Raw genomic sequence first — 23,258 nt, 5'->3', positions numbered from 1 at the left:
CCCCTCCGCGCCTGCTTTGCTCCTTTTCAGTCTGAGCTGTCAATCAGGGAATAATCAGCAGTCAAATGAAAAGCATGTAGGATCTGTGGCAATCTCCATGGGAGAAAGGAAGGCCCGTCCGGCCGCTGTGCGAATGGCTGCTGATGGACAGTGCGGTTCTGCGACACAAAGCCGGCGAGAGCTCAAAGTCACCAGACTCTCTGTACTGTACACAGGTGGCTCCCGGCCCAGCCACATCTGCCCACGCCACAGCCTCCCATGTCAGGAATTGTAATTACCATATAAATTATTGATTTGCTTGCCGTTCCCTGTTTTCTCCCGGCATCTTACTGATACAAGTCTTTCATGTTATCATATTAAAACAGCTAGGCGGTTGAAGTACAAAAATAGATGTTTTTCGTTTAATGTCTACTTTTAATTTGGTTTAGCCACACTAAATTGTCTTCACTAGAGGAGAGTAAAACAAATGCTTGAAGGACAAGTTTTCCATTTGAACACACCAGTTTAAAGCTTTGTGCAGGATAATGGGAATGACCTATTGGATGTTTTTCATTTAGGAAAAGCTAAAGCTTTTGAGATTAAAGCATCTCTATTTCAACATTTCTATTTCTCTCACAAACTATCCGCGTCTTTCAAAATGTCCTGTAACTTTAGAACGTTTTGCCCGAGGATGGAAGAAAAAAAATACAAATGACAGAAAAGAAATACCAAAACAAATAGTGTGAAATACAAGCTCAAACTGTGCGTAAAACACTCATTTTTTCTCAGGTCCACCAGCTGAGGTTTCAGAGTTAGGCAGCGTCTCTTTTGCTTCCCTGCAGCTCATTGTGTTCTCAGAGATTCCAATGAATGCTGAACGTGAAGGGAGTCTGAAAAGTCACATAAAGTCTCTGTGATTGGCTGATTGACCCTGTCAATGCCATAATGCCTGCCTGTTATGTTCACAGCCAGTCCACAAATCCACACGAATGGGTCAAACTGGTCAAAACAAACTAATTACAAAGAAAACAACTCATGTTCAAATTACGTATAGTAACTACTCAGATATAATTAAATTAAAGATGTACCTCTGTTTTTGAGACCATAAATAAACCTATTTACCAAGCAATAACAGCTAGTTGTAGCCAATAATTACTACACAAAATATGCTTATGTTTTGTTGTAGTAATTCATTTTTAATTCATAAACTTTTTGAGACTTGGATTTAATAAGATATATTTTCCCTGATTGCAAGGCTTAAGCCTAGTCCCAGACTAAAATGCATGTTGAGCTGTTTTAACTGGAAGCAACTTATACTGACATATCTTAAACTATTTCAGTGCCATTGTTTTGTCCCTAGATGCACAACAGTAATGTTTTTTTTTCTAAGGCATGTTTATAAAAGCTACTTAAATGTCCTAATTAAACTAAGGCCTAATCCTGGCTTAATATAAGCCCTGTCGTGAAACCAGGCCTTTATGTATTTTGATATCAATAATAATTATAATAGCATTATATAAAATGTACAATGATGTTCGCTATGCCTTTTACCTCAAAACCGTGTAAACATCACATGTAAATGGAGCTTTTTTGTACTAAATAAATAAGCCGCAGTGCAGTGGTTCTCAACCAGAGCCTCCCAGAAAACCCTGGAATCTCAAGATGACTAAATTATTTAAAATAAGCCAAGACAAGCACAAACAAGATATTTCTTATTTGTATTTAACCTCCACAACAACTGGTTCCCACTGTCTTGGAAAACTTATGTGAGGCAGTGTTGTAATAATTAACTAAAAGTAAAACTAATTTTAGTAAATAGAACAAATACTAGATAGAAAACCTTAGAAATGTTGTCTGGGCAAGTAACTGAAATAATAAAAATGACCAAGCACATAACAAAATGATAAAAAATTAAGAGTTAAAACTGAAAATGTAAAATAAAAGCCAATTAAAAAAAAATACAAAATAATAATTAATGCTAAAATAACACTGATGTGGTACCCTACTTTTAAAAGTGTCAGTCACTTTTAAAGTCAGTAAAGCACATTTAAAAACAACAAGTGCTGTAAAAAGTTAAAGGGCATATTGCAGGTTAGAGGACCCAACGAGTCAATATATAGAAAAATAATGTAGGAACTAGATTTTCTTTAAAATATTCTTATAAATACGCTACATAAGCTTCTGGAGTCGTTTTTGTGAGAAAATTTTACTTCCGCGTCTGAAAATGGGTGTGGTGGGCGTGACGTAACGGGCGGGAGAGCGGTCGATTCAAACAACAGGAAAACAATGGATCGCAATGACATTTCGGACGCTGAGGAAATACTTACTCGTATGACGGACTACAGCCATACAATTATGAGCCTGCTATGCTGCCAAGAGAGTAGGGACAGGCCAGGATTAATGTTAGACAGAACGGTCAGAGACACATTGAGTTGTGGTGTGAGGAGAACCAGTGGAGAACAGGACAGGTGTCTTGGTGAGAGACGTGCTTATAGATACACGTTCGCTAACGATATACACTGTGCTCACAATATTGTACAGATTATTACCATCGTATATCAGGCCAGCAGACATTAGTATGTTTAGGGTAGATGTATACTATTAAATGTATAAAAACTATACTTGAGTATATTTCTATTGTAAGTTACTAAAAACATACTCAAGTACATTTTTAAAACATATTTTCATCTGGGTTATAACATAAACAGAAAATTAAAGATTTGAATATTTAATCAACCTAGTAATTTTGTTTTTCAATTACAAGTTGCCTCTATTTAGGGCATGACTACCTATATCACACTATTTGATGCCATTGGTACAGTATACGACGATCAATATTCTTGCTTCGGCATCCCATTTTGAACTCCATCATATCGCCGGGATGATAATCCTCCGATCTGAAGTGAACGCTACACACGATCTGAAGTGAACGCTACATACGATCTGAAGTGAAAGCTACACACGACCGCGTTTCTCGAAGCCGATGCGGAAGAGAAATCCCGTCTCTTCACCTGCACAAACCGCACCAGGCACGAAATATATACAGCACCGTCCTTTTTCTTGTTATGGAAACCTGTGGACTCGATGTCCTGACAGGCCGGAGTTTTTGCAACCTCCACAAACACAATAATTTACCATGACGATGATAGATTGAAATACAAAAACTACCGAAAACACACTGACTCACGGGCGCTCTCACTGAATGCCAGCCTGCTCTGCACTGAGGCGAGGCTGAGGCTCCCTAGCGTGACGTAAAATGACGCGATGTTGAAAAAAAAGCCGTTTTTACGAGCAGTCCAAGAAACGCTCACTTTATCTACTAAATTAGTGCCCTTATGTCGTTTTAAAACATTTTAAATCCTGCATTACCTTTTCATATGGTATTTTCATACAAGGTTATATATTAATTTAGATTTTTTTTTTTACCTGCAATATGCTCTTTAAGAAAATAATATTAAAACTAGAAAACAAAACAATCACATGCAATGTACAAAGTATACTACTGCACCTACCTATGACTATATGCAGTAATAAATAGATGGGGGATTTAAAATCATCTTATGTTGATTTAATGTAAAGTAGCAGATAATTCCAGAGCTGTGGAGCAGCTTTTCAGTTTAAGACGTGTCCTGGGAACAATCAACCATAAACTACTGGTTGATCTGAGGTGTCTGGATGTATGATAAAATGAAAGAAGATCAAAAATATATGGAGGAACCAAACCGAGTAATTGAGAGTAAAAACATCCTAATCCTTATCCAGTGAATCACAATGGTATAACTGGTTTAAGAACATTCAGTATTTAAATCTTCTGGAATCCTAAAATTTAATTTACAGAAACTAGAAGTGTTAGGCCTTGGAAAACTTTTGGGGACTGTTACAATGGAGCGTCAAAAAGGTTGAGAACCACTGCAACATTGAGTCGACTTTGACTTCTCATTTTAGAAGTTTACCACATGCCACTTCTGAAACGTGCACACAATGGAAAAACGCACACACTTACATATGTAATAGTACTCGTGCCCAGGCCGGAACTCAAAACCAAGCGAGAAGGGGGTGAAGAGCTGAAACTTCTCAGAGAAGCGCAGGGGTCCGTCGGGACTCTGGGGCCGGTTACACTCCCACCGTTTGAAGCCCCTCATGCGGTGCTCACAGGTGAGGTAACCATCGTGGTTAACCATGAAAAGGATGTAGCGCTCCATGCGACTGTGAGGCTGAGGGCTCTCGTAGTACGGACAGTACACATCCAGGTAGTCGTTGATGCTCACGGCCACCGTGTATTCGCCCTGCCAGAACCTGCAAAGGAGAGTCAGAGCATTAGATTAGGATGACTGACATAACTCCTGTTACAGGGACAATTGAAATATTCTTTAGTTCAGTGCTTTATTTGGCCTCCATTCAAACCATACAGCAGCAAAGAACGATGTTTAACACACAAAGGCTAAATCTGTTGGGCAGAAAATCACAGGGAACACAACAGAATAAGCTGGAATGAATAACCACAATGCATATTTTCTATCTAGGTCACCATTATGCAGAGAGAGAATGGCAAACCAGAACACACAGAAAACCAAACTCTCGCTGTAATACTGTAATGAGAGAAAAAAAAAATCTTTGACTAGGGCCTAAAATAGACCTCTTAAAAAACAACTTAGTTTTGCCTTTGTTCATATTTTTGGGTTAGTGCAGTAGCAACATTTATCAATGAAAATGTTGATTATGTTCACGAAAAACACAAATTTAGTCAGCGAGTTGAGCTTGTCATATAAATCATCAACTTCATATTAAATTCCACCCTTAATCCAAGCTTTGAACCACACTGGCACCATAAAATAATTTTTCATGCTTCGCATTTGTGTGCGTTTCATGAGAATGCAGCTCTCAGAGCGTAAGAAAAAAGAAGGGAGAGGGAGAGAGAACGGGTGGAAAGGCAAAAGATAGCATGAGTGAATCAGTTTGAAAGTCAGTGTGACCTACAGAGGCTGCGAATGTGTGTGACAGTATGTGTTGTCAGAGTCCTGCGAGTATATGCCTTTGACTGAAAAATAAATTGCTGTTGACAAAATAAAAAATAAAACAATAGATGTAGGCCTATTGAGGTTTTTATGCTTAAAACAAGTAACAAATGTGCCAACTGGAACAAGACAAGACACTTTTTAAATATATATTTTTTTGACTGCCTTAAAGCAATTTTGTTTGGCATGGATATGTCAGGGTCATCTTTTATCATATTTGCATGATACAAATAATTCAAATTATTGTACCATCAATAATTATTGCATTATTATTATAATGCAAAAAATGTCACTAATGCAATGGATTTATTTTAAATTGCAGTGTTTATACAGCATGGGAGTATTTACTGTACTGATTTTAATTAATACAAATAAAAGCATTATTTTTTGTGTTTGTATTACAGTAGTGAATTTTAAAAGAACAACAAAGCTTGTAAACTCAAATGTAAAACATCTACACACACACACACACACACACACACACACACACACACACACACACACACACACACACACACACACACACGCACACACACACACACACACACACGTGCTAAATATACACTTCATATATGCATTAAACTAATCAAACGTGACATCAAAGACATTTATAATGTTACAAGAGATTTCTATTTCAAGTAAATGCCCTACATTTGAACTTTTTAGTTTCTATAAATCCTGGATTTTTTTTTTATCATGGTTTCCATATTAAGCAGCACAACTGTTTTTAACAATGATAATAATCAGAGATGTTTCTTGAGCACCAAATCAGCATATTATAATGATTTCTGAAGGATCATGTGACTGACACTAAAGACTTTTAAAGAAATTCAGCTTTGCCATCACAGGAAGAAACTACACTTTAAGATATATTACAATAAAAAAGGTGTTTTTGATCAAATAAATGCAGCCTTGGTGAGCATAGGAGAAAACAAAAAATCTTACTGACCCCAAACTTTTGAATATATACTCGGTCTGTGTGTGTGTGTGTGTGTATTTCTTTTCTTTTCTTTTAGGGTGAAATATGACCAAAACATGTTTTCGTGAGTTGCATCCATGCATGCATTTTGTTTCATGAATGTTTAGAAATTTGTACTGGAAACCAAAACAAGACAATCATTTTTCAAACTGCAACGAATAACCAAAATTTAACCAAGAGCACAATATTTTCTAAAAGTGTCCTTGTGCCACATATAAACCTTCCTTTTTTTTTATAGATTGACATGTATCTAAGTGAAAACAGCAGAAAGCACTCACACCTCTGTAAGCGAGGAAGGACCATCAGGAACTGGTCCATTTGCCTTCAGTGTTCAGAATGAGGTCCTGTGCTCTCATCTATACAAGCTGCCCTTTACAGCACCTGCCTGTCTGTCCTTTAACAAGACAAACTATTGGCACAGTGATTTCCTCACAGTACAGCCCACATCAAGTGCCTTTCCAAAAGGCAGCTTGTTTTGCCCTCTGTTAATGGCTCTTTCAGATGTTTGCAGTCACAATCTCACACACACACAAATACCCGCAGTCACAAAACGTAAACCATAAAACGTGCCGTAAATTACTTCCATGCTGCGGAACATCTCTGGATATGTTACTGTAATTCAGCTCTCACAGTCTAAATCGGGTCCACCTGTTGTAGATTAGCCACACTCCCAAACTGTTACCTCAATTCCATCTTTCTTCACCCACGTTTACATTAAGCGGACAAATGTATTTTAGGTCCTTTCAAACAAGTCCAAGTGACTTGTTTGTCTAATCACTTGTTTATACTATCAAAAGGAATAAATCTCCAGAAAGTTTGGAGCTCCTGACCTTCAACATAAACGCTGCGGAGATATTTCTTTCTAATCAAGCATGAACAGATTACCGAGGGGGGACATATATCAGTTTGAGCAGAACATCCCAGCATATGTTGAGGGATCGCAACCTTGTGTGTGTGCGTGAAACCCATCCTTCACAATCTTTCCAGGAACACATTTCTCCTGTTGAGTCTGACCTTCTCAAACTCTCCCGAAGCACATCGGGAACTTGTTTATGGTTCATGGTGAAATATCGATCTGTGAATTTACAGTGGCTTCCATAACCTCATTAAAAATAACCGCTGATTGGTTCTAACGGCAAACACGGGATTGCACAATAAATGGATTTTTATTCCCGACGGTGGTTCGGGAGGTGGGGGGGGGGGGCAAGTGTTAACAGACATGATGAGGAGACAGCTGAATCATAAACAGACTGACACTCGTGCTCAGAAATATCAAAAGATCTCTCTCTCATGTACATACACACACACACGCACATCTCCCTGCTTTCCCAAATAGGCGGAGCATCATGGAGAATTCTAAACAAACACTCTTCAGTTCCTCACAGCATGCCGCTCCTCATTCACCTGCTGTCGTCTTCCCTTTGTCTCTTACAACTTTGATATTCAGAAGATCTTCACATTCAAGTATCTGAAGCTGCTTTTAGACAGAGAGCTCGATGGATCTAAACTGTCACAATCGGAGAAAATATGCAACAATACCGGAGCTGAACATTCATATTCTGGTAAACAACATTTGAGAAAATTGTAAACGTTGCACACAAGCTTTGTGAAGGACATAAATGCGCTGGTAGAAAAACTTCTAAATATTTTTAACCCTCTAATGCATAAATAATTCAATCCCAAAGGAGAAAAAACTTCTTTGTGAACAAGAAAATAATTAATCTCAATTTTCTTCTTCTTTTATCAAAATAATGTGTTTTGAGAGATTTCAGTATAATAGAATACTTCACAACTTTCATCAGTCATGTTAAATTGAAATTGCTACAAATACACAATGACATAAAGTCAGACAGACATTTAGAGTTATAGGTAAGGGTCAAAGGTCATCATCCATGGTGGTTTGCACATGATTGGTTAAAAATGGATTTCCACCAAAGTAGACATCAGGCTTTGGCGGGTTAAAGTAATTTAATTCTATGTAAACCACTTAGAAATATTCAAAATGACTTTGTTTGGTAAAAAACAAACAAAACATAAATAATGCATTTCTACAAACATTTCACACACACGCACACGAAATCAGCAAATTTTGCTATTAATAGTGAAGATGGCAGCATGTGAGCATTTCTTTAAGCCTCGCAGGAAGTCTTGCATACTTTTTTCCCCGAGTCTTTGTACCAAAGGATCACTTGAGGCACATGCACGCACACACTGCTGTAAATCCAAAGGTGGTGGAGCCGAAACTCTGGCATTACACACACTTGCGTTACACATTGTGAGCCATTGCCGCGGCTCGGTACGATGTGATTCTGGAGGCTTTCCAGCCCCACTTATTGTGTTCTTGCCACAAGCAGGCCTTTTGCCATCATGCCAGCCCTGCTAGACACTGGGGGCTTTTAATGATATGGAAAAGCAAAGGGCTGCCACAATGTTGTGAATGCAAAGCTCCAAGGCAAAGCTCTTCCATGCGAGATAAAAGAGAGGAGAAAAGCCACTTATCGCTGGGGCTATCTGCTGCCCGCATCTGATGCAGGGGCTTGGGAACCGGACCTTGTTATGTCAAGAGGAGCGAGGATGTACTGACGCTGCCAAAAGAGAAAGAGAAAGGGACAGCGAGAGAGAGAGTGCTGCCATTCTGAACAAGTTTGCCCAAATGACAGCCATGCTGGATGAGAGAGCCAAATCTAGCCTCCACGATGATGTCAACACGGCTGCTGTTTCCAGGGTACTTCATAAGGTTGATGCATCATTTTAAATCAGCACAATCAAAATGATAACAAGCGATATCATAGAGAAGGCCTTATGGCTGTGTGTCAAGGTCAATAAATGTCTTAAAAATCATCAGATCTTTTGACCTCATGACATTATGACAAGGCAAGGCTAAATTATATTTATGAATAAATAATGACATTTGCAAAGAAAAAATACTTTTCAATACTTTAAAATATTAAATATTTAAAAACTGTTATTTATATATTTTCTTTGTAATAAAAATGTCAATATTATTAAATATATACAGTGGTGGCCAAAATTATTAGACCGGTAAGATTTTTTAATGTTTTAAAAGAAGTCTTTTCTGCTCAAGGCTTCATTTATTTGATCCAAAATACAGCAAAAACAGTAATATTGTGAATATTGTTCTTTTGAACTTTCTATTTATCAAAGAATCCTGAAAAGAAATTGTACACAACTGCTTTCAACATTGATAATAATAATAAATGTTTCTTGAGCAGCAAATCGGCATATTATAATGATTTCTGAAGGATCATGTGACACTGAAGACTGGAGTAATGCTGAAAATTCAGCTTTGATCACAGGAATAAATTACATTTTAAAATATATTCCAATATAAAACAGTTTTTTTAAAATTTCACAATATTACTGTTTTTGCTGTATTTTGGATCAAATAAATGAAGCTTTGGTGAGCAGAAGAGACTTCCATTAAAACATTAAAAAATCTTACCGTTCTAATAATTTGGCCACCACTGTATATATTTTAAATAATCAATAAAATGTGTCACATGTGTGTACACATGTAAGGTTTGAGGAAAATATGTTATTTCTCTTTACTTGATCACACCACATGACATTTTTAAAGTCGTTAATTGAAAATTTCCTAGAAAATGGTGTATAAAGCTTTTCAAACCGAAACCAACACGAGAGCATTTCTAAGAACTTGGCAAGTGTGTATTGAGATTTTACGTTTCTTTTATCGTGGACACTCTTAATATTTCATTGAGCAATTACTGACATTTTCTAGAAAGATTCTAAATGACTTTGCAACACACATCACAGCGAGTGACTGAATTCAGGCACTATGCAATCTAATCTATTATGTGGCATTGATGGAGGGCGTAAAAAAATAAAATAAAGCCCTAATATCCAGACTCAATCAGTCCTCCTATAGCAATGCTTGGCCGAAGTGATTAATCAGGGCCATTGACTGCTTTAGCAAGCTGCTGTATGATAGATGGCGTCTGGATCGTAACTCTGCCTCTGGTCACAATGGCAGAGATCTGCAGCCAGGCTCCTGGGCTCTGGAGGGAGCGACCCATCCTGATGATGAAGGCCGTCCACAGCCTCCTTGCAGCATATACAGCCGGCCTCATTATTCCCCTCCGCTCAGACAGAAACACAGCAGGGATACTGCAGCATCTCCATGGGAAGAAATAATACTTTTGAATACAATTACCGGATCGGGAGTGTGGCATCTTACCACAGGCAGTGTCGGTCCTAATATTTGACTCATTGTTAGGCAGCTCGGTTTGCACGGCTAGCCACGGCACCGAATAGGGAGTGACATGCCAGCGGGGAGCCTGTGCAGCCTCGCAGGGGCCGTAATCATTTTAAACGTGAAATTATGAGCTTTCACGTACGGAAGTCACAACCAGGAGATTTGTCTGCTCTTTTGCATGATATTGGAGGCAGGACCCAAAGCTTTGGCTTCTGTGTAACTTATTAAAGAGGGCAGGACATGAAAAAACGCATAATTTTTTATTCTTTTCTCATGGAATGAATTTTAGAGCATCAAGTCAAACAGAAGCAGTCCAAAAGTGTCTTATTGTTAGACTACAAAATGGATTATGTCATGAACTTTTTGTCTGTAAATTGTCAAGAGTCATTTGGGCCTTTGATGAATCCTTTAGAAGGAAACGGTAATAATGGATAAGAAAATCCATCAACGGAAAAAAAGGACAAAGCAAATTAGTACAAATCCAAAGCTATGTCTATGTTGTACACTATCGTTTAAACCAGTGGTCTCAAACTCGCGGCCCGCGGGGTAATATTTTGTGGCCCCCTATACTTGACATTAAAGTTTAATGTTAGTGCGGCCCGTCGTTGCGTGTGCCGCGTTTTAAAAATATATATATATATATTTTTTATCCCTTTTGGGCTACCATAAATAGTCTCATGACAGCTTACGGTGGGTTTGTTGTCAATAGTTGTCATAGACAACCGCGAAGTACAAACTTACTGCGCCTGGAAAAAATGAGCGCGTCGCTTATGAGCGCGCTTCCCGCGTGCCTACATTTGAAATAACGAACTTGAGCAAGCAAAATATGTGAGCGCGATATGTGAACATGCCACGAGCTACTGGTAGCTCGCGAGCGAAGTGTTGGAGACCCCTGCTCTAAAACAATGTGAGAATAATCATTTTGAGCTTGTATGTGTCCAGCAGGTTGATAAGAAGGTTTGCTTTGATTTGTGCAAAGTCAGTAATTTGCCTGAGACACTATACATGTGTAGAAATAATTAAATAAGGCTGAATTCACATTTAGCGCCCAAAAACGCGTAGAAAACGCTAGGCGCGCCGCGTTCTCCTTTCTCCAAAGCGCTTGGGCGGTTGCGCTCCGTAGGCGTCTGTCGTTGCTAAGCTACGGTGCGCTTGTGGCATTCTGAAAAGTTGAGATATTTTTATCTCGATGCGGCGCGCACGCGCTTGGAAAAAAAGAGCGCGTCGCACCACGACCGCGTCGCTTCCATTATGAGCGCGCATTCCGCGCACCTACATTTGAAATAACGAACTTGAGCGCGCAAAAGACGCGATATGTGAACAGGCCCTAAGACGGGCAGACATGACTGCAAATATTTGTATTTCAAAAGCAATAATCGTTTTTCTAAGTATAATAAAAGGAAATGTGCCTTCCAAAAAACATCCAATATCATTAATGTGTTGTATAAAGAAAATAAAAAGGACATAAGCAAATATAAGTATCACAAATATGTGTTATAAGGAAAAGAAAAAGAATGTTTGTAAAATGAAGTATCACAAAGATTTTGTGTATAAGGAAAATGAACTTCAACTGTCAGAAGGACATGAAGATTGGATCAGTTGTGCTCCTCTTTTGGAATACTTGAATACTATTTTTTGTGGAATACTTGATGCGGCCCAGCCTGACCCAGACTCTACCTCCAGCGGCCCCCAGTTAAGTTGAGTTTGAGACCCCTGGTTTAAACGTTTGGGGTCAGTAAGATTTTTTTCCCCCAAGGATTCATTAAAATGATCAGAAGTGACTTTTGTACATTATTACAAAAAAATTCTGTTTTAAAAAAAAGCTGTTCTTCAAACTTTCTATTCGCCAAAGAATCCTGAAAGAAAGGGTTTGTTTCCACAAAAATATTAAGCAGCACAACTGTTTTCAACATTGGTAATAATAAGAAATATTTCTTAAGCAGCAAATCATCATATTACAGTAGAATGATTTCTGAAGGATCATGTGACACTGAAGACTGGAGTAATGATGCTGAAAATTCAGCTTTACCATCACAGGAATGCATAAAAAAAAATTTAAAATAGAAAAATTATTTTAAATTGTAATAATATTTCACAATATTACTTTTTTTTACTGTATCATTGATCCAATTAATGCAGCCTTGTGGGCTATTTACACAGAATGTGTTTTTTTGAGGGTAAAAGCATGAGAGGCAGGTCAATGGGACGAGAGAAAAAACACACACACAAGGTCTTGAGACTCGTATTGTAAAAGTTTAACTTCTTTGAACTTGAGAGCCGTGTTTTTAGAGCACTGTGTCATGCATGAGACACTGCAAAAGACACAAGCACGGGGGTCAAACACGTTCGTCTAGCGCAGTGGAATATCAAAACGGGTTCTGTGCATATGGTGAGCATAAGAGACTTCTTTCAAAAATATTTAAAAACTTGTCTCAACCCCAAAGTTTGAAAGGTAATGTATATTGTAATACACTTGTAATACCCCCGAAAGGGGTTAATTGACTTTATTAATTAACCTTATTATTATTACTTTTATTAATTTATTCAATCTAGTCTAATCTACACCAAAAACCATGAAATGTGTTTGCAAACCCAGTTCTGAATCGATGTTTACAAACCTGATCCAATATGTGGTTTGAAATCCGATTAAAATGTGATTTTGTTTTATTTTTATTTTTTGCAATCTGATTCCAGATATTCCAGTCTCAGTGGTCAGATCAGGTGTCAAGTAGTTTTTTTTTTATTATTCAGTACATGCCAATGCATGTAACAGAATAAAAAGTATTCACTATTGAAGCTCAGATACTTTTTGCGCACTGTTTCATCATATATCGAACTGTGAGACATTCATTATGTAGTGAGTAGTGAATGAGAAATAGAGTCAGCAGTTTTAGGCACACGATATTCCTTGTGAGTTCAGCATCACAGCAAGATGTCATTATGGACATGAGCAGAGGTACAATTTCCAGTTTTGTGTCCTCTCCTTTAACACTGACAGTTATTCTCAGTCGTTTTAAATGAAAGTCTCTTATATTTGTTCTGACGCTTACACGCTGTAGCAAACAGATAGTGATTCAGTGGATATTGAACAGACGGATCAGATTTTATCACTTGCTAAACGACAGTGCGGACGGATCAGATCGGATTTGAAAACAAAATCGGATTTGTGTGCAGTGTGAACAAAGGCTTTCTGCTGAAGGGAACTGAGAGGTTTTGAGTCTCGTCTCACTTCACCTGCAGAGGTGATCCACAGTGTCTCCCTGATGGAGGAAGCCTAATGATGCTGGACAGCTGTCCACAGAGGAGACACTCAGCCTCTCCGTGAGAGTCCTACAGATGAAGCTGGGCTCAGAGCTGTCGTGGAGTGGATTTTACACTCGTGCCTGAAACTAAACAAGACTCTTGAATTCCCACAGTGGATGAAAACTGAGTGAAAGGGCCTCTTCTCTCCACTGACAGGACTCCAATGAGGCCGTGCCCCTACATGCAGCTCACCTGACAGCCATCATCACCCACTTTACAACATGATTGTGATTTGTGCGGATGGAGAGAGAATGAATATCCTGATTGCCTTTACATGCAGAAGACTAGCTCGGTGAAGGTGACTGCTGAGGAGTCTGCACAGATCCACACAGACGAGCTGAAGCCCGAACATGGCCCATAAACGAGACCCTGTGACTCGACTCCAAAATCCAACACAAACCTGAAATTATACATGAAAAACTTCCAGAAACTGGAGCAGACCCAAAGAGCAAGTTCATGTGCCAAGTTGCCAACTGAAACCATGATTGTATAAAGCAGCAATATCTACCAGATGATTTAGTGGTAATGCTTCCTTTTACAGTCCTGTTACCCATGTACTTACTATGTACTTATTATAGTAATTATAATTACTGGGTAATAACTAGGTACTAACCCTGAACCTACCCCTAAACCTACCCCTAACCCATGTACTTACCTTATATTAGCCAGTACTTTCTAGGTAAGTACACTGTAAGTACACGTAAGTACTCTCCTGTAAAAGGAAGCGTTACCGATTTAGTAACCGCCTTGCACCTTATCTGGAAAACATTGAAAATGTAAGAACAGAAACCTCTTTTATAGGTGAGATAATATAATGAGATATGAAGTAAATATGACTATGTCTGGAATATGGCTTTATTTGCTACAACAGACCTTTATCACTCTCAAGAAGTAAACCAACTTCAATAAATATAACAAATTTCGATATGCAACCCTTATGCCACTGATGATAAATAAATTAGGACTATTTGAAGTGAAGGTCGGGGTAGGTTGATTGATTCTGTAATTGCTCTGACAGATGCAAAACATTACCATCTGTTGCCTTTTTCAGAGCATTAATCAACAAATACAGCATGTGTTCAGCAGTCCTGCCAGTTAGAAACAATTCACCGCTTTCCCCATTTCTCTTTTTTTGTCCCATAAACATAGCTGAAAAATCGGTTTCAGACCAGAGCTCTTGGGAGATCCATCTCTTGCGAGACAACTGACCAGACCAGCCCCCCCTTCTGCTGCAAATGAGAACGTGCTGCACACATAAAAGAGCGACCATACGGCACGGTCCGAACAGCCTCAAAAAACTCCAGATGAATGTGTATACGCTCTAAACAGTACTTTGCTCTGCTTTCACCCTCCATCGACTCTTCTTTGACTGGCTCTAATCAGGAGGGCTCCTGTGGAAAGCTGTCCTCACTACTGAAATGCATGACTGGTCTGAGACAGAACGGTCAATTTAACACAGAGGCACAAGGCTACAAACTTGAGAGGTGGTATAGAAAGTGATCAGAATACTGAGTGCTTTAAGGACCTAAACAGCTAAATTAAATCTTCTAGTCCTTCAACAGCTGCAGCAACAATAGCAACAAACTCACACACGCACACACACACACACACACACACAAAAAGTAGCATAAATCACTGTTGACAAATATAACAGGCCTATAATATAATATAAATAAATGTTTAATATATAATACAGTGCGTTCAATTATTTTAACACCTTATTTTTACATAATTAATTCATTACATCAACACGTTAAATCGATTGCCCTAATACATAAATATATATATATATATATATATATATATAGATCCCCGTGTGGAGCACAACCGGCTGTTGTTAAACTTCTCGTGCATACAAAAATCTCACTGGATTACTACAATTAATGGCACAAGGAATGTTTGGAAATGTAAACTGATATTTCGTACTGACAAACTATAGCAAAAGATATGGCTTAAAAAAAAATTTTATGGTGAAAATGCTAAAGTGCCTAAGACTTTTTCACAGTACTATATACACACGCGCACACACAAACACACACATGCACGCACACAAACACACACATGCACACACACAAACACACACATGCACGCACACAAACGCACACACTGACAAATGCACACACTGACACACACACACACACACACACACACACAGTATAACTCCATTGTATAAACAAATTCTCCATGTAGTGTCTCAATTAATATGAGGCCACAAACCGGCACAATTGGAAAGAAAGCAGGACTCTGATGCAATGTGTCATGTCAACCGCCCTATTAAAGTGTGAATAATTTTGCTAGTTATCTCTGTTTATTGTAGATGGGGACTCTGTCTCTAGAGTGTTGGAGCTATAACTACAGCAGTTTGTGGGAGGTTTGGCTAATCTCTAAATTGCCAGTACAGTGCTCTAAAGTGGCAGTTGCTCTTGTTTAAACGAGGACGCTATTTTTCTCCTCCACTGACCAAACCTTGACCCTCGTAGAGCTCTTGAAATAGGTACATACTCCAGGGAAAAACAGGCTCCTGCAACAGCCTAATTTTAAAGCAAATGAACAAATCGCTGCCTTGAGACTCCAAATGGTATTTTTTTATTTTGTACTCCTTATACAAGCAGAATACAAAAACTAGATTCAAGATAATCTAAGCAGAGAGATGTTTCTGAGCTGAATGTTTACATTATGTTACATAACAGAACATAACATAAAACATGACAATTTATATACATATAAGATAATATTTGCAGAAAGGTGCTTCCGAGCTGAAGGAATGAATTTAGGGGTATGTTATGTTATACTTACATAACATAAAACATAGCATCAACTTAATTTGTCTACATATAATATAATAGGAAAGATGCTTCTGAATTTAGGGTTATGTTGTTATGTTACTGTCAGGAGTTGTTGGTAGCTGTAATAATTGCACGGCACGGGAAATAAAATAATAAAGTCTTTACTTGGAAAATACGCAGGAGAATACAGGAATCAAACACAACGAACAACCACTTCCATCATAAACAAAGCTAAGGGCTTAAATACACTAAATGAACAACTTGAACAGAACAGTACAGAATTTAGGCATTTATTTATGCATTATATGTTATGTTGTTGTGTTATGCTAGATAACATAACATGTTCTACGTAGATAAATGATTTGGTAATTCAATTGGCATAATCTTTTCTACATCTTTTTTCATTTTGAGTTTCCTCAACAAAATAATTTATCAGTCACTTCTTAGTTTCATTTAGTATCTTCACCTCAATCACCTTAACAGCGGCTCGACTAGCTTCCTCTTGACTTACATTACAGGGTCAATGCTTTGTTTCCTTTTGTTTGAATGAAAGGACTGCTTACTGCAATCCAAAAGTACAGAATGAAGGGCTATGTCTTGGGGCATCAGCTCAAAATAAAAGAGTCCTCTTACAAACATCAATTTTTGATGTTTCACACGCAAGCACAGGGGAATAGCTGTCAAAGAGGTGACTCAAGAACAAAAGAACCCGCTGACTTTCATATTTAGTTCTATCAAGGTCAACGAAAGACAGTCATTCAAATAAAAAGCTTGACAAACATAATTTTATATTATTTAGCCATAGTAGGTGACTTTCGAGCATTAGCTGGTGTGAATTTAAATTTCTCTCCCAACAGTTTAGCCATCGGCCAGAAGAGTGTTGCGGGATGCAAGGCTAACTGCTGAACAGCTACTGAGCCCCTTGGGTTAAAACTGATGCTAACAACAATGTAGACACAAAGCCTGGTGGAGTATATCTTTCCTTTTTTTCACCCCAAAAATAAGAAATTCAGCACCAGGGTAAGCACTTCTGCTTAATTATTCACTTAACCAAACTGTTGCTCCTGGTTTCACTCACTTTTAATATTTTCTTTTGAAGTTCATTAATTAGCTCTGCTAGCTCTGCTGTTTTTCTTATCCTATTTTCCTTCCTTTAGCCCCTCGCTGCCTTGTTCCGTGCCATTAGCTAATTAGACTAAAAAAGGGACGATCCTTCTCCTCCTGTTAAATAGCCTATAAAGTGAAGCGTAAAAAGAGTGGATGTTTGGCATGCGGTGACAGTAGCATTACAACCGAGTTGGGATAACCACATAATGTTGCAATAGCCCTACAATGTGGATTAGCCGAAGCTAACATATGTAATGTTTAGCACTTTACGTGCGACTCTAAATGTAAAGAGTCTTTGTTGATTTTTAATTAACTGCTTGACTTGGTTTGTGAATGAGCTATTGTATCTAAAACCTGCATATGTAATAGGCCTTAAGTAAACAAAGCAGGAACTATTTTGAAGCAACAAACATTTGACTCTGTAGGATTGAGCCGTGAGGGTGACATGTCAGGAATTATCTTCTTCAATGAAGCATTCAATCAGTTTGAAGCAATTCATGCCTGACTAACACTTTGCGGTATGAACTGAGTCCTTTCAGTCCTTCCAGATCCTTCTCATGATCATACCGCGAGGACAGTCAGGTGACAGACAGGCTCGCAAAGATACAGACACGGTTTTTCACTTACCATGAGACTAGATCTTAGGTGTGGAAGCTCTCTGATTGGCCCTTAATGAGTTTGCAGTGTCAGGGGAAGGGACGGACCACCAAGGTCTGGCCTATAAATACCCCTGATAAAAGCAGCACTGTCATGTTGCATTGATCACAGCAAGATAACTGTGAGGGGAAACATCTGAATTAAGTGGTGTCCTGCTATCTCCTAACTCACACCTGTGAGGAAGAAGTGCTGCTGTGTGCTACTTGAAAACAGGACAGTGACAGATAGGCATAAGAGCTCAGCAAAGGAGGATGGTTAATACTGTAACACTGATATATTCTCGGGACTTCTCTAGGGCCTCTGAAGGATAGCTGAATAGCATTAAATAATGCTGATTTAATTACGACACACTCTGATAATGCCCGCTGAGCTCGTTTCCTTTTCCTTCACTCTTCATTTCTTCGGTCACTCAATGGATAGATGACTGAGAAACACAATGAGGCTTTGGTTTGAAAGAATGACAGAACTTGATGATATTTTCCGCTACATTAGAGGTGAGGAACGCAGGATGGCAGGGGTTTACAAAAACACGGTAACATGTCATAGTATCATACCACAGTAATCTGACCAAAATATCATGGTAATGGCATGATATAGGGTACATGGGGGCTAAAGGCAAAAATGCTTTTCACTACTCCCATATAGTGTATGATTGCAGGAAAAGAAATTATGTTTGTATTGAACATTGATGGAGCAACAGATTTTGTGTGAATATAAATCATAAAAGTTGTTTATTTTAGTTGTTAAACTCCTTAAATAATGGTACCATGGTATTATTGGTATGTTTCAAAGTACCATAGTATTAGCTTTTTACATCACTGTATCATGGCATTTAGAAAATTTCATGACAATAACATATTAATCATTTTGTATTATCATCTGTTACCATCACTCTACCATAGTAATGCCACAGTACATGTTTATAAGTCAGCAAATATATAAAACTATTGCAAAATGTATAAAAAACAACAAATTATGTTTTATTAACAAAGTTCGGGAGGAGCACGTTCAGATAATTAACACGGGTGGAGAGCACTCAGGAATCAATGATAAGAGATGTATAGATTCAGCAGTCTCACCTCAATCCATTGACAGTTTAGCAGCATCCCTCCACCACCCCTTCTCCACTCTTCTAGTCCTAACCATTTACATACGGGGGGAGTACTCTGGGTTCGGGCCGAATTCCGAGCTCGGAGCCCTCCCCCCGGACAGCACGCCGAATACGCATTAAACTTTACTCCCTCTAATTGTATGTAAGTGTAAACTCGCGAATGATAATACAACAGTACCATGTCCAAAATACCATGCTATCACGCTTTGAAAAGAACCAAAAAGGACTGTGTTTTTTTAAATAATGCTAATGCTTGGCATAATCCACAAATAATGTTAATGATATCTTGCCCAAGTCTCTGAGATCAACGCCCCTCGGCAGGTGGTTTCAAAGGGGAAAGACACTCCTAAACAGATGGCGAGCAGTTTGTCACATCGATTGATTTCCCGGGTCCCTGGCACTATGCTGTGTCTGAGGTTTGGTCTGTGTCCAGCAAATGATCGAGGTCTGGGATAAGTATTGCACTTTGACACACTTATTTTCATCCCACTACGGCACGTTCTAGCCACATTATCCTCACTCAGGATTTCAGGTTTCAAGTGATTTAGAAAACAACGAGAGTCACACCCATGTACAGATAAACCACAGGTCATAGCCTAAACTAGAGCTGATATACATTTTATAATAATAATTAAAAAAACTATGTACGGATGCACACAGTCTAATGATTTTTATTAACTTTTTTCCTCACAAATCCCTAAATATTATTTATTGAACTAAGAATATTTAGAAACAACACTGGCTGCAAATACTCTCTACTAAATTTCCTCAAGGTTTTCATAAAAAATGTATAAAAACATCTTTTAATATAGCTGGAAATTATCATATTAAAAATAAAATAAAAGATTACTGCTGAAAACCCTGGTCAAGATCCTAAAAGAAAGCTATCTGTTAGCACTCCCATTCATCTTAATGGCAGTTTCTCGGCTGATATAGAGCTCCTTGGAAGTATGAGATTTAAAATGTGCCATTTCTGAATCTGGACCATACTAAAAATTGGAGGAGAAAAAAAACTACTATGGAAAAATATTAACAATTTATGTGTTGCTTGCGAATAAAATATTCTGTAAGAATACATCACTTAATAGGCTTCAATGGAGAATTATTATTATTTTTTATTTATTTTTTTGCTCCCAGATGGTGTAGTTCAGAGATCTACAACCAGGGGCTAACTGGGCTATGCTAACCAAATAAACCCTTACCAAACAGGAATTTCCACTAGCTTAACCAGCAAGGCTACTTTTGTCAACCACCAACAACCAACACCAAACTAGTGCCATCCAACTTGTACCCAAATGAAAACAAACGTTGTTCAACGCAGTTCTTCTCAGCAGTGTAATTAATGAAGCCGTGGTATCCACGCACCAGTAATCAGACTATGTGTATGAAATATTTAAAATCGAATAAGATGCGATGCTAAACTTCAATCAGCTGTGCCAGATGAGATTCCTCTCTAACTTTCCAAATCAGCATGCACAACTTAGTACACGCTTTAGTATTCGAGTCAGGCATAAGAAACAAAGAGAATATTTACTGGGGTTACGTAATACAGATGGAGGTACTTAAGTGAGTTTGACCTTGAGCGGATTGCAGCGTTCCTGTTAGGGTAAATAAATAAAGCAAAAGCAAACTGCGAATTGAGGACAAAAGTACAGTACATTAGTGAGCACTTGGATGGAGCAACTTATACAGTGAGGAAGTGAAAGGCGAAGAGAGAAAGAGAGAGTGAGTGAGGGGGTTGGGTGGGTGAATCCGGCCAAGTGGTCTGTGGGAATCTTCCCTCTTCCTTCCCATCCCAACAGCCGCCCTCCCCCCACCTATCTCTCACTCTCTTCCATCCTCCACCTTTCTCCCCCTCTTTAAAATTCCCTGAGTGGATAATGTATTCCCGGGTTCTCCCACCGCCTCTCAGTGCCCATGGCTAAGCGGAGATCAGACACTGAGATCTATCGGTCCTCTCTTGGCAGCACTGGCACGCTGCCTCTCATTGGCTCCCAGCGCTCTGCGTTATGTAAACATACTCTGCGATTGGGAAGGAGGGGGGAAAAACGACCTCCGCTCATTTACACATCAAAGCAGCCAGAGATGCTAGTCATCATAAGGAAAGTGGCATGGTAATTGTTGTGTAGGTTAAACTTGCTGATAAAAGAGATAGAAGGGTTAGTCTCCTCAAAATGAGATGCCTGACTGCTCTGCGCATTTTAAAGAACGTTAGGCTAACTGAAGCTGATGTTGAACCGAGCTTTGATTTTATTCCCCTGTGAGGCTTGTCAGTTGATCTTAGCCAACCTTCAGGAAGTTCCTCCAGCTTGACAATATTGCTCATTTCCTCCTTCTCTCACAGCTTTTAACAACTTTACACTCCACCTCTGGCACATAAATGATCTTTGAAAAAAGAAAAAAAGGCAAATTGATTTTGCTGACTATCTCCCCAAAATCGATGCTCAAGCGAGAAGCTCATTCTCGGCTTCTGTTAAAGCCTGTTTCACACCAACACATAAGCAGCATGTATGCATTTTGGCACCCACATTAACTGGTCACAGTCTTCACACTGTTCATGTAAGCAGCGCGACTCTGCATTGCTAAAAACCTTGGAGAAAATGCCCTACAAAAATATTTATTAACAATCTTCTGAAATAGGCATTTATAACATGACAAAATATTGCCACTAACTATCTACCATTTGGTAAAACAGTAAATGGGAGAAATTAAAATTGTATACTGTCTCAAAAAACAATTAAGTTAAACTTAATTAAATTACACAACATTATAATGTACTCGTTCAAAAGTTTGGGGTCTGTAAGATTTTTTAATGTCTTTGAAAAATATCACATGAGTGTCACATGATCATTCAGAAATCATTCTAATATGCTGATTTGCTGCTCAAGAAAATCTTATTATTATCAATTCTGAAAACATTTGTTGCTTAATATTTTTGTGGAAACAGTGATACCTTTTCTTTTCTTTTTTTTTTTGAGATTTTTGTATGAATAGCAAGTTAAAAAGAACAACATTTATTGAAATAGAAATCTTTTGTAACATTATAAATGTCTTTACTCTCTTTAAATGAGTAATATCGACCATTAACTGATATGTTACTGATAAAGCCACAGCTGTGTCGTGCAGCAAAGATGCTGTTAGTTAGGTTGCAGCTTTGCTTACGCACTGCTTATATATGCAGAGTGAAACAAGCCTAATTTGTGACAGCGCACGCTATTCATAACTCATACTCATCCTATGAAGTGGCATCATGATGAACTATGGCTAGTGACATGTCAAACCAATCACTGGCTGTAGCTGAAAACTACTCCACCTACAATCCACCTCTCAGCCATCATAATCACATGAAGTCATTAACAAGCACTTGGGATATGAGTGAATCTGTAATTGTGATCGATCCTGCTCTTTCGATCTCTTCCATAAGGCCCTCTTCCATCTCCCACGCTCCTCCACCGCTGACACAACTATTCACCCGGGGCCAATTATAGTTATCCAGGGTGTCTGCACTGTCCCTCAAGAGTTCCCACCCTCCCACACCTGACCAGCCTGTCAACAACACAGAGGAACACAACACAACTGCAGCATTTTTCAACACAAAATTCATCCATCTGAGATAGCCTGTGGCTGAGTGAGTGTAGTCAGTTGGTGCTGAGGACATTTTGAAATATCAACACCCGTTGGTCCAAACCAGGGTATTCTACTGGTTTCTCACTTCTGTGCCCCATTGTATTTGGCATTTGCAAGGTTTACTGCTTTCTGTGCTGTTTATCTACAACTTCAAATGATCATCATGGTTAGACAAAATCTGAAGGAAATATTCATCTTGTTTAATACCCTGCTGACACTGAGAAGAATAACATTAATGTCAACTAATGATCATGGTATTTTCACCCAGTACATCATACACACACATATCTGTAGTTGTTAGCATACGGCAGTCAAAGTTTCTCATGAGTGTGTCACGGAGCTTGGGGATCAGATGATGAAACTAATTGTTATTGAGAGCCCCTCTGGAGCTTATTAGCATTGATGAGACTTACTGTAATATATCTCTACCCCTGCAGACCATTATGCTTGGGGGAACTGT

General features: G+C 38.6%; 1 protein-coding gene across 1 annotated transcript in view; it reads right to left on the bottom strand.

The window, feature by feature from the left end:
* efna2a (ephrin-A2a) overlaps positions 1–23,258 on the bottom strand; it is a 58,761-nt gene that overhangs the window by 6,000 nt on the left and 29,503 nt on the right. Inside the window, exon 2 of the mRNA XM_056240939.1 lies at positions 3,983–4,275. Coding sequence (XP_056096914.1) covers positions 3,983–4,275 — 293 coding nt within the window. The remainder of the gene's footprint in view (positions 1–3,982; positions 4,276–23,258) is intronic.

Source organism: Rhinichthys klamathensis, unplaced genomic scaffold (assembly GCF_029890125.1).
Source record: "Rhinichthys klamathensis goyatoka isolate OS25496 unplaced genomic scaffold, OSU_Roscu_1.1 h1tg000624l_1, whole genome shotgun sequence".
Taxonomy (NCBI): Eukaryota; Metazoa; Chordata; class Actinopteri; order Cypriniformes; family Leuciscidae; genus Rhinichthys; species Rhinichthys klamathensis.
The sequence above is the reverse complement of the archived record's forward strand: the minus strand, read 5'-3'. Positions and strand labels throughout refer to the sequence as shown.